The 12,345-nt window shown below is 57.8% G+C and overlaps 1 protein-coding gene across 1 annotated transcript in view; it reads left to right on the top strand.

The window, feature by feature from the left end:
* LOC140900101 (anoctamin-7-like) overlaps positions 1-8,650 on the top strand; it is a 29,903-nt gene extending 21,253 nt beyond the window's left edge. The window contains exons 17-23 of the mRNA XM_073316729.1: positions 478-575; positions 1,098-1,234; positions 1,655-1,860; positions 3,929-4,074; positions 4,620-4,710; positions 6,179-6,338; positions 8,541-8,650. Coding sequence (XP_073172830.1) covers positions 478-575; positions 1,098-1,234; positions 1,655-1,860; positions 3,929-4,074; positions 4,620-4,710; positions 6,179-6,338; positions 8,541-8,572 — 870 coding nt within the window. The 3' untranslated portion in view covers positions 8,573-8,650. The remainder of the gene's footprint in view (positions 1-477; positions 576-1,097; positions 1,235-1,654; positions 1,861-3,928; positions 4,075-4,619; positions 4,711-6,178; positions 6,339-8,540) is intronic.
* The last annotated feature ends 3,695 nt before the right edge of the window (positions 8,651-12,345 follow it).

Raw genomic sequence — 12,345 nt, 5'->3', positions numbered from 1 at the left:
ACCAGACTTCCTGCTCCCTTGGGGTCCCTCCACCCCGTCCTCAGCATGCCCAGCTCTTAGGAGACCCTTTTATGTCCCACCGCAACGGCCTTAGGGACCCTGCTGGGCTTCTCTGATGCTGCCAGGCAGACAATTCTGCCCGGGGCAGATCACTGCACTTGGCAGTGGCCGCTCTCTGAGATGGGATCCAGGCCAAGACGGACCCCAGGGCGTGGGGGCTCCCGTGTTGTGAGTCTGCTGGGGCTGCCCTTGGAGACGCCGTGCAATCCCAGCGCGGACCTGCTCTCGCCTGTGCTGGGAGCATGTGGGGGCTGGACCTCTGGAGGCTCAGATCTCTCTCCCACAGGGCTGGGTCTGGCTGGGTTGTTCTGCACTGGGGACGTGCAGGCCGAGCCAGCTGCTGAGCTAACCCAGCCCAGCTGAGCTTGCCCTTTGTTCATGGCCTGAGTGACTGTGTGTCTCTCCTGGCTCCTGCAGTGCGGCCCCGGGGGGTGCCTGATCGAATTGGCGCAGCAGCTGTTCATCATCATGGTGGGGAAGCAGATCATCGGCAACATCCAGGAGTTCGTCATCCCGTGAGTGCCCGGCGGAGCCTGGTGATGGGGCAGCAGAAGGAAACCAGCTGGCTTGGTGTTAGGCGGCCGGGAGTTGTTGGGGTTGTGTTGGTCTACACCCCATCCCATAGGGCTGGGAACCTTCAGGGCAGCACAGACAGGAGCCAGAAGGCGGGGGGCGGGGGGGCATGCTTGTAAGTGGCCAGAGCATTCGGTGACAGTCAGGAGCCTGCGTGCATCTGTCCGTTCAGTGACTGGAAAAGGAGGCCTAGTCTGGATGGCTCAGAAATCCAGTGCGGGTTTCTCCTCTGGCCAGGCTGGGGGGCTCTTGGCACTGACCCATGGCTCTAGCAGATGGCAGTTTCCACCTGTGATGGTTGCAGGGAAGTCCTGGACAACACCTGTGTGATACAGATTAGGACGCAGCACGTGGCCATGTGCCTCACCCCCTCTGGCTGGTGTAAAAGCAGCCTCCACCCTCCACACACACACGCCTAGAGCCAGCCCATGGATTCTCCCCTGTCCCTCTTCCCCCCTCCACAGCAAGCTGAAGGCCTGGCAGCAGAAGCGCAAGCTGGCCAGGGTGCGGGGCACGCAGATCAGCCAGGAGCCCCCGCGATGGGAAGAGGACTACGAGCTGATCGAGTGCGAGGGGCTCTTTGACGAGTACCTGGAGATGGGTGAGCGAGGGGCGCAGCCGGCCGGGTTAGGAGACGCGCTGGCCGCTGGTGCCCAGCGACTCTGGCTCGGCCTGCGTGGAAATCCCAGACCGCAGGTCGCTGGAGCTTCAGCCTTAATGCGGGGAGCTGTATACCCAGCCCCGCGGCTGGAGGGAGAGCCAGGGTCAGGCCTGAAAGATGTTTGATTTATAACTAAAAGCTATTCATTCTATAGAGAGCGCTGGCTGGGGGAGCTCCCAGCCATTTGCAGCAGGGGGCGCTGTAGGGAGTGGGGCAGAAGTGGTGACTGTGGAGAGGTGCGCCCAGGTACTCCAGTCCCAGCCTCTCCCAGCAGGAGGCGCTTCATGGGATCCTTCTGGCGATGGGGGAGCAGACCCTGGCTGAGCAGCCACCTCACTCCTTGCTCCCTTGGGCTTGCAGTGCTGCAGTTCGGGTTCATCACGATCTTCGTGGCTGCCTTCCCGCTGGCCCCGCTCTTTGCCCTGCTTAATAACTGGGTGGAGATCCGTCTGGACGCCCAGAAGTTTGTGTGCGAGTACCGGCGCCCGGTGGCCTACCGCACCCAGGACATCGGGGTCTGGTTCCTCATCCTGGAGGTCCTGGCTCAGATCTCCGTCGTCGTCAACGTGAGTGCAGTCGGCTCCTTGGAGGCCGTTCCCAGCCACAGCATCCCCAGGCCAGGCACTGAGCACGCCTGGAACAATCCAATGCCCTGTCCTCTCCCGACTCACCCTGCCCGTTCCATGCCCTGCTGGCTCCCTGCCTACATTCCCACTGCCCCCCTGCTTGGAGCAGCCTCCTGCTGCTTCCCTGGCACCCTCCTTCCTCCATCTTGCCCAGCTGCCTCTGCTGGCTGCCTGCCCCTGGCCTGTCCCTGGCAGGAGCTGTGTGGGGTGGGCGCCACCCACACAGGGCCCTTCGTACACTAATCACCCGCAAGTGTTACTGACACAGCACAAGGACTCTGCAGGGGCCCCAGAGCACTGGACAAAGCCCAGCTGCTAAAGGAGCGGTGCCCCCGGTGAAGGTGAGGGTGGATTGTGCCTTGTCTGCCTTGGGGATGGGATCTGAAGACAGAAGTCTACCAGAGCAGGGTACCATGCGCCCCAGCTTTCCCTGCCCTTGGTGCTTCTCTAGGGGCCTGGGGTTGGAGGTGTGCCCTGTGGCACCCATCCAGGCTCCCACATGTCTCCCTGCGGCTCCCAATCCCCTTCTCTGATCTCTGCCACCTGACACCCTCCAGCTGGTCTTAGGTGACTTGAGAGACAATGTTCTTTGACAGGGTAACAAGCTTTGTTGGTGGGGGGAAGCGGTAGATGTGGTGTAGGTCGACTTTAGTTCGGCTTTTGATACTGTCTCATGTGACCGTCTCATAAACAAACTAGAGTAATATTGCCTACGTGAAGCTACTATAAAGTGGGCGCATAACTGGTTGCAAAACTGTTCCCAGAGAGTAGTTATCAGTGGTTCACAATCATGCTGGAAGGGCATAACGAGTGGGATCCCTCAGGGATCGGTTCTGGGTCTCGTTCTGTTCAATATCTTCATCAATGATTTAGATAATGGCACAGAGAGTGCACTTACAAAGTTTGTGGACAATACCAAGCTGGGAGGAGTTGCGAGTGCTTTGGAGGATAGGATTAAAATTCAAAATGATCTGGACAAATGGTCTGAAGTAAATAGGATGAAATTCAATGAGGACAAACGCAAAGTACTCCACTTAGGAAGGAACAATCAGTTGCACACACACAATGGGAAATGACGGCCTAGGAGGGAGTGCTGCGGAAAGGGATCTGGGGGTCAGAGTGGATCACAAGCTTAATATGAGTCAACAGTGTAACGCTGTTGCAAAAAAAGCAAATGTCATTCTGGGATGTATAAGCCGGAATACTGTAAGTGAGATACGAGAAGTCATTCTTCCACTCTACTCCGTGTTTATATGGCCTCAACTGGAGTATTGTGTCCAATTCTGGGTGCCACATTTCAGAAAAGATGTGGACAGATTGGAGAAAGTCCAGAGAAGAACTACATAAATGATTAAAGGTCTAGAAAACATGACCAATGAGGGAAGATTGAAAAAACTTGGTTTGTTTAGTCTGGAGAAGAGAAGACTGAGAGGGGACATGAGAACAGTTTTCAAGCACATAAAAGGTTGTTACAATGAGGAGGGTGATAAATTGTTCTCGTTAACCTCTGAGGACAGGACAAGAGGCAACGGGCTTAAATTGCAGCAAGGGAGGTTCAGATCAGACGTTAGGAAAAACTCCCGCAGTGTCAGGGCAGTTACGCACTGGAACGAGTTACCGCAGGACGGTGTGGAATCTCGGTCAGTGGTGGTTTTAAAGAGCAGGTTAGACAAAAACCTGCCAGGACTGGTCTAGACGATACTTAGTCCTGCCTCAGGCCAGGAGACTGGGCTAGATGGTCTCTCGAGGTCCCTTCCAGGTCGCCATCTCTATATGGTCCCTGAAACCCTGCACTGACTTGGCTGCTCTCCTCCCCCTGCCAGCCCCGTTCCTCTCCTTCACTGCTCCCAGCAGGACAGCCTGTGGCCCGAGCCTTCAACCCGCCCTGTGGCAGCCCCATGTGCCCCACGGTGGGGAACCCTGGCTCAGCTGTTCTCACTCCTGGGGAGGGGGAACCGGGGGACGTCCCGGATGACTCGCCATTGACCCCCGTCCTTCGCGCACTCAGGCCTTCCTCATCGCCTTCACCTCGGACTTCCTGCCCCGGCTCCTCTACCAGTACGAGCACGAGAGCCAGTTGCAGGGCTACGTCAACTTCACCTTGGCCTACTCCCCCCCGTGCTACGTGGCCACCGGCAACCACACCCTGTGCAGGTGCCCGGCATGGGGAGGTGGTGGGAGGGGCAATGGGGAAAGGGGAGGGACAGCACAGGGGGTTGGGGAGTGGGTGAGGGGGGAGGGTGATGGGGAGCTGCAGTTAAGACCCTTCTCTCCCCAGCTGAGCAGAACCAAGGCCATTTTCAGAGGCTTCCCTGGGGCTGGGCCTGGAGCTGTTCACCACCGGGTCACTGGGTGCAATGAAACTGGGGCTGGTAGCAGGGGCAGTGGTTCAGGGGCTTGTGTAGATGAGGTTGGTGGGTCTCCGTCCAGTTGCCAAAGGGCAGCTGCCAGGAAGGCTCCGCCCGCCCTTGGCACCGGCTGGCCACTCACTGGCAGGTCAGCAGGGACCCTGGGCTGACTGGGCCGTGGGGCCTGACCTCCCAGCTTGTTCCCTGGGGGGGCTCTAGTTTGGGGGGGTTGGAATGTGGGAGCTGCCAGGGCTATCAGTCAAGTAACCTTTCCTCGCCCCACCCACCAAGGTGAGGCTCACGAGCGGGGGACTGAGCCAGCCCCCCCTAAGCTGCTGCCCCTCCGTCCAGGTACAAAGCCTTCCGGGATGCCAATGGGAACTACACCCTCTTCTACTGGAAGCTGCTGGCCATCCGCCTGGGCTTCATCATCGTTTTCGAGGTGAGCCTCAGCCAGCACCGTGCAGGCGTGGGCTCGGCGGTCCTCCCACCGGCCCCCTGTGCTGCTCAGAGCCCCTGCCAGCCCTGCTGGACCCAGGCCAGGCCGGGCAGCTGAGAGCAAGGCGGGGAGAGGCAGGGCTGCCCCTTCTTCTCTGCTGGGTCGCTTTAGGGTCCTGGACCATGCCCATCACCTTGGCTTATTTCTTTCCAAGTGGATCAGAAACCTCCGGGGGGCGAGGGTGGGGGTTGCACTGAAGGGCAGAGGAACCAGTCTGGGCACACAAACCTCACCCCGAGACCCCAGCTTGAACCAGACCTGAGCTGTGGATCCTTTCCAAGGACCAGAAAAGGTCTTTCCTGCCCCATTCCAACTATTTGGCATTTTCACCTGACTTTCTACCCTCCCTGGCTCACTCCAGAGGCGCCGGGAACATGCCAGTGAGGCCGGCTGTACAGCGCCCCCATCTGAAGGACTTTCATGACTGTCCATGACACACTTGGACGACGAATCGGTGCTGCGTATCCAAGGCCAGCTGGAGCAGAGGCTCTCGGACTCTGGCGAGAGGCCTCGTTATTGTTATGTGTGTGACCATAGCATTAGGATCCGACAGACGCTCCCTGCCCCTGGCGGTTTGGTATGAAGCTCCCAGGTCTGGGAATGCAGAGTTTTGGTTTGAGGGTAAACCTGGAGGTGTTGAAGGTGCCCAGACGTCGACTGGGGGTGATTCTGACCTGGGCTGGGCCAGGAGCTAGGGAATCAAAGGGAGAGGCTGGACGGTGCCCAGTGTGGCCTGAAAGGCAGGGCTGGGACCAGGCCACATTCAGCACCCTGCCTGCTGCTTAAAACAGGTTTCAGAGTAGCAGCCGTGTTAGTCTGTATTCACAAAAAGAACAGGAGGACTTGTGGCACCTTAGAGACTAACAAATTTATTTGAGCATAAGCTTTCGTGAGCTACAGCTCACTTCATCGGATGCATTCAGTGGAAAATACAGTGGGGAGATTTATATACACACAGAACATGAAACAACGGGTGTTACCATAAAACAGTCTCAGTGAATAGGCCAGTGGCTTGCAGCCTGTGGGCTGGAGGCGAGCGGCTGCTCTCTGTGGGGCTGGGTGGACGGCCCTCCTTTGCTGTAGGGCTGTGATCTGCATAGCTGTCAGGGCCCCTGGACTCTAGTACCTGAGCCCCACACGGTTGTCAATGTGTCTGTCCTCATGACTCCCTGATGCCCCACAAGGCTAAGTGCCAAGTTCAGGCCCTAACCACTGGGCCAGCCTTCTCCTCTGGCCAGGACTAACAGTAGAGGGCCATTGCGAATAGAGCCTCTCTGAACCTTGTCCTTTCTTCTTGTTTTCCATGTGGCTTTATCCTCCCTGCCTCTCTCTTTGTCCATCTGTCCCTGCTTCTCATTTTCTGTCTGTTTGTCCTCGCCTCGCCTCCCCTCCCCTCCCCCCACCCCACCAGCACGTTGTCTTTTTCTTCCTGCGCCTCATCGACTGGCTGGTGCCCGACGTCCCGGGGTCGCTGGAGCTGACGATCAAGCGAGAGCGCTACTTAGCCAAGCAGGCGCTGGCCGATAACCAGGAGGTGCTGCTGACGGTGAGTCGCGAGTCAGCTTCGCCAGGTCAGTGTGCGAGGAGCCGGCGGGCGCGTGTCTGTCCTTGTCCCTCTGTGAAACAGACGCGGGCTAGCGAGTGACTAACAGGAGACCCGCGGAGTGGGAGGGAGCGGGGACAGTTGAGGTCTGGGCCCACGCGTGGAATCGCTCTGCTTCTCGCTACCTCATTGCCCTCTGCCAGCTCTTTGCCACCAGCTCTCTGCGATGGCGCATCAGGAGAGGCTGAGTTTTCTTCTGCGCTAACTTAGCGAAGTGAGGAACTCGGAGCTCTGGCTCCTGCCGGGCGCAGCATGGACAAGTGTGAGATTCCGCACGCACAGCTCTGCCGGTGCACTTCAGTGCCCATCTGTCCAGTCCGGTCCCGCCCAACTCCGCTGTTACCCCAGAACCCTCATCTGCATCAGCTCCCCAGCTCTTCCAGCCCGGGCCTCGTGAGCACCAGGGTCTGCTCCGCACTCTTGCAGGGGTTTTGTGATACGGACAAACGTCTGCCAGGGTCAAGCAGAAGCTGCCAAGCTCGTATCACCTTTGGGACCCCAGATTTCTGAGTGCAGTGGGCTCCTCCCTCCGGGCACCAGCTGATCCCTGGGATAGAGCTTGCCACTTCCTGTCACAAAGCGGGTGGAGCTGATTGGTCGCTTCAGGACTCGGCAGTCAGGAACAGTTGGCCTCGGTGCCAGATCCTGCAAAGCGGGTATCTGCTGGGGCTGTGCGCTAGGCCTGCTGGTACCTCAAGGTCTGTGGGCCAGATACCTACCAGTGAACTTCAATTCATGGGTTACACCACCTCCTGATGTGTGTCTGCCCCACTCTGCCACTAGGAGGCAGATTTGGTTCTGCCAGCTGGCTCATTTCCATCACTTCCCCTCAACTCCAGAATCCTCTTCGGGCAACACAGACTCCGATCCTGGATTTCCCTGCACCTGTAACGGCGCGGGGGTGGGGGGCTTAGCCAGTGGGATCTGCAGTTAGGGCAGGCCAGGTGACTAACCCGGACTGGATCTCTCTGCTCACCTGGAATGGGCTCTGGGGGCAGTCTGGGCTAGGATCCAGCACCCCATAAGACAGACTCTGGGAACAGCTCCTGCTGCTGTTTCTCGATTGTTGTTGCTTGCTGTGGTGTGTGTTTGTGTTTGTGCAATACACACCCATGGTGCTCACCTTTCCCTGGCTCACTCCTGACAGCCCAAATGTTCCCTGGCCCATCCCCACACCCTCCTGGTGGGCCCCATCAGCAGCATTCACCTGCTGGGTCACTGTGGGCAGAGTGGGTTTGGCAATGTTGCCATCTGAATGTTAAAGGGGGCTGTGTGCCAGGGTGGGGAACTGCCCCCCCCCCGCTCCCAGGGCCCCCCCGCAGGGGTTGCTCCTCTCTTTTCATTCCCATTTTGGTCTGATTATTAGGGTGGTGTTGCTGCCCCCGAATGAACAGGATGGTGCGTGAGAAACACGGAGAAGCGGGGTCCGACCCTGGGGGGGCCGATTGAGATACATGGGGTGGGAGTTTCCAGAACGCTTCGCATTGCACTGTAGTTTTTTTGGGGGGGCAACACCCCCGTGTCCCCTCAACTCTGCCCATTGGCTCAGGGCTTCTGCCCCATGGGGAGCACCGGGGCTCGGGGCTCCAGAATTCAGCCCTGCTGCACCTGGCTTCAGCCCCTCAGGGGGCACCGGGGATCAGAGCTTCAACCCCGCAGCTCCTGGCTTCAGCCCTGCAGGAGGTGCTGGGGCTCAGGCTCTGGGTTTTAGCTGCAAGGCCCCGCGATGTATGAGACACTTTCATAGAGCTGAGTTCTTCATGTGTGAGCTGTGGAACTCATTGCCACAGGGGAGCTGGAGGCCAGAGAGGAACGGGCACTTGGGTGTATCACTGCAGCACTCGTGGGTTTACATCAGCTGGAGGAAGAGTGCAGTTCTGCAGGGGGGAAATGCCACCCCCACCCAGACACAGCCCCGGTTAGCTCCTTCAGACTTCCCTGGTCTGTGTCCCCCCCAGAGCTGGAATGAGGCATCAGCACCGCGTTTTACCCTTTTTATTTTATTGCCCCCTTACCCCCAATCTAGCCACCCCCTATAGTTACAGTGCTACTGTGTGGATCCAATCCTGCAACGCAAGGGGCCTCCCCACCCCTCGCTTGCAGGATCGGGCCCAGAGCCAAGACCATTGGTTGAATTCTAACCATGCCGTTCCCTCTCCACCCAATGCAGCAAGCAGCCTTTCATCCAGCAGCATGAGCTAGCCGCGCCGGCGGGGAGCAGCTCCCGGGGGCTTGACAGATGGGAAGGCAGAGCTGGCCTGGACCAGGGACCCTCCACACTTGATCAGGTGACTTGCCACTGGCAGGGTCCACGGAGCTGTGCAGAGGGGCCAGCAAAGCAGCAGTGGCCCATCAATGCCCCACGGATGACCTTCGACCTCCAGAGTGCCAGGACGAGGCTCGACGAACTCGGAGACATGTGCCTGGCCTGGGTGTCACTAATGAGGCAGCTGGCCTGTGTGGAGTATCCCAAGTCCGGAGGAGGAACCTGGAGCTGGCTGCCGGTGTGCTCCTGGCTGAGTTGGCCCAGTGGGCCGCTCGCTCGCCCCCAGCCTGCGAACGCTTTGCTGCCTCCAAGACGGGTGGTGATGGGTCCAAAGCTGGTCACGCTGCAAGGCAATCAGCAGCAGGGGCCCCATGCGTCCGGCTGACTCTGACCCATGCCGCGGACCCTCCGAATCGCTGTGAGTGGGGCTGGCTGTAAGGCCAAGGTCACCCCATTCAGAGGCGAGCCGCTCCGGGACACAGAGCAGCAGCTGGAAGGGTGCAAATGCTTCAGTGCAAATGCCCCAGGAAGGAGCAGTGAGACATCCCCCCGCTCTGCCCTGTTGTTCATCCCCCCAATGCACACAGTGGCTCTGAGCCCTAGTGGGCCCATAGCCCAAGTTGCTGGTGCAATTTACGGCTCCTTTCACGGCTGCACGGAGGTACCAGTAGAGACAGAGACACTGTGCCAACTTTTCCCTTCCTCCCAAGGCTCTTGGTGGAGTTAGTCTGCCAGCCCCAGCTCACTTACCTTCTGGGCCAAGATCGTCCAGAGAAGTTTGGTAGCAGCTCCTGCGGGCTGGGCTGGCCTTCTCCGGGCCGTGGCTGCAAGGGCTGTGAGGAGGGCAGGAGAGGCTGGGGGCAGCCAATAGATGCCAGCAGCCAGTGATACACCCAGGCCTCTGACTGTCACGTCCTGTCCCCATGTCAGAACCGGGCTGTCAATTTCTCACACTTAGAATGTTTGTGGATTGACCCCGCGCCAGGGATGTAGTGATGAGCACAGTTCCTTACCAAACTGGGCTAGGGTTCTGACTCAGTTCACAACAGAGGACACAATAAATTAGACCCCCCCAAGGAGCACGCACCTTGTTATAACTAAAGAGCACAAAGCTCCATAAAGACCCAAGGCTTTCAAGCCCTAAGGTAGCACACTTACACCTAACAACTCGGATGCAATAACGAGATGAATGGGAAATGGAAGCACCTCAGAAGCCCTGAATCAGGAGCCCAAAGAACCTGAAATGTCATGTTTCAGAGTAACAGCCGTGTTAGTCTGTATTCGCAAAAAGAAAAGGAGGACTCGTGGCACCTTAGAGACTAACCAATTTATTTGAGCATGAGCTTTCGTGAGCTACAGCTCACTTCATCGGATGCATACTGTGGAAACTGCAGCAGACATTATATACACAGAGACCATGAAACAATACCTCCTCCCACCCCACTCTCCTGCTGGTAATAGCTTATCTAAAGTGTCACATTGTAAGGAGAGTGATCACTTTAGATAAGCTATTACCAGCAGGAGAGTGGGGTGGGAGGAGGTATTGTTTCATGGTCTCTGTGTATATAATGTCTTCTGCAGTTTCCAAAGTATGCATCCGATGAAGTGAGCTGTAGCTCACGAAAGCTCATGCTCAAATAAATTGGTTAGTCTCTAAGGTGCCACAAGTCCTCCTTTTCTTTTTCTGAAATGTCATGACTTCAAGTAGATTTTTTAGACCCACCTTTCTGTAACTGCTGGGCTACATATCCATATTCAGTCCCTCTCTGTGACCAGCTAAGGTTTGTCCCTGTCCATTATCCATGCGTGGCATTCCCGGTGTCCACAACCAAACTGCCGGTCGTTAACATTAATAATTTGCACGGATCATTTCTTAACAATCCCTATATAGCTGTACAGTCAAACTATCTCGGTACCACCAGGTTACCAAACTGCCAGACTCCAAGACCCCCTGATTGCAAAAGCAGGTCTTGCAGAAACCAGAACTCGCGACCTGGGGTTATGTTCTCAGGCTGGAAGCACATTAGCTAAAATCCCGGCTTTTGCATGACAAAAATGTAGCCTTTTCCATGGAGACAGGCAAAGCCTAGAGCCCCCAATTATTCGTGGTCACCAACCATGTTTCAGTCTAATAGCCTTACAAAGCTACCACCCTTGTACCACACGGGTCTTGACACTTATAGCAAGTTAAGTTTGTGCATGGGACAGGGCGATAGGTCAACGCAGGGCTGGGCTGGTGGGAGCCAGGGCCACTTACTCTGCTGCCTGTCAAGCCAATTGCAGCTGCAAAGCTGCAGCCACCAATGACGTGCAGCTGTTCCAGGCCAGACCGAAGCGGGGCAGGGAGGGGATAATTTCAAGGCTATACAAAAGCTTCCACCATTGGTTGAATTTCCTCCATGTGCATGCTCATTCCCAAGGGGAGCCACTGAATGAGGACGTTCCCTGCCCAGCTCACCTGCAGTCCCCCTAAGCACCAAAGGGAGGTGCTGCAGGGTCAAGTCAGACGATGCGATCCTGGTGTGCCAAGCTTTGTGGCCTTTTCCAAGTCCTCTGTACGTAACGCTAGCGACTCCGCTGAGCCTGGCCTGCCTGGAGCTTGTGCCCCAGGCCACGCAGAGCCCCTTGTCACGCTGTATGTGCAAGGGGGTGAATAAAACCTGGAATGACCTGATGGCAGCTGGCGTGGTTGTGTGATGAGGGGTCGGGTGAGTTGTTTGCTTGTCCAGGGAGCCTGGATCTCCAGCTCTTATTGAGTGGAGCCAGCCCCACTCTCTTGCTGGAAGATGCTTAAGTCAAACACCAGTGACTGGGCGAGGGTTGCCAACTTTCTAATTGCAGAAAACCAAACACCCCTTCCCCGAGGCCCTGCCCTGCCCCTTCCCCGAGGCCTGGTCCCCATCCATCTTCTCTCCATCCATTCCTCGCTCTCCCCCAACCTTGCTCATTTTCACCTGGCTGGGGCAGGGGGTTGGGGTGTGGGAGGGGGTGCGGACTCTGAGGTGGGGGTGGGGATGAGGGGGTTCGGGTGCAGGAGGGGGCTCTGGGCTAGGCAGTGGGGCTGAAGGGTTAGGAGTATGGGAGGGGGCTCCAGGCTGAGGCTTGGGGTGGGGCCAGAAATGAGGGGTTCAGGATGTGGGCTGGGGGCTCTGGGCTGGGGTAGGGGGTTGGGATGCAGGGAGAGTGGGGTGCGGGCTTCAGGAGGGAGTTTGCAGTCTCCAGGCAGTGCTGACCTCAGGCAGCTCCTGGGAAACGGCAACATGTTTCTCCAGCTCTGAGGCAGAGGGGCGGCCAGGGGCCTCTGCACTCTACCCCTGCCCGCAGGTGCCGCCCCTGCAGCTTCCATTGGCCATGGTTCCTAACCAATGCAAGCTGCGGAGCCAGTGCTTGGGTGGGGGCAGCATGGTGCAGTCCCAGTCAGTAACGCATGTGGCCCAGAAGGTGCCGCGCTGGCAGAGGCCTGGCCTGGCGCTATCCCATAACCAGCTCAGCAAGCTGGCATTGCGCAGTGTGGATGGTTTCTTGAAGCCCACCTGTGTTTAGCCAATCCGCCCTCCCACCAGCACTCTGGCAGCCTGGCGGGCATTGTGCCATGTGCTGCTCTGGGCGGTTGTGCCCTCTCCCCTGCTGAGGTGGGATGGGCCATCTGCCTGTATTTCCCCATGATCGCCGGGTTCTGGAGAAGAAAGACAAACCCACTGCTCCGTCC

Source organism: Lepidochelys kempii, chromosome 18 (assembly GCF_965140265.1).
Source record: "Lepidochelys kempii isolate rLepKem1 chromosome 18, rLepKem1.hap2, whole genome shotgun sequence".
NCBI classification, from domain to species: domain Eukaryota; kingdom Metazoa; phylum Chordata; order Testudines; family Cheloniidae; genus Lepidochelys; species Lepidochelys kempii.
The sequence above is the reverse complement of the archived record's forward strand: the minus strand, read 5'-3'. Positions and strand labels throughout refer to the sequence as shown.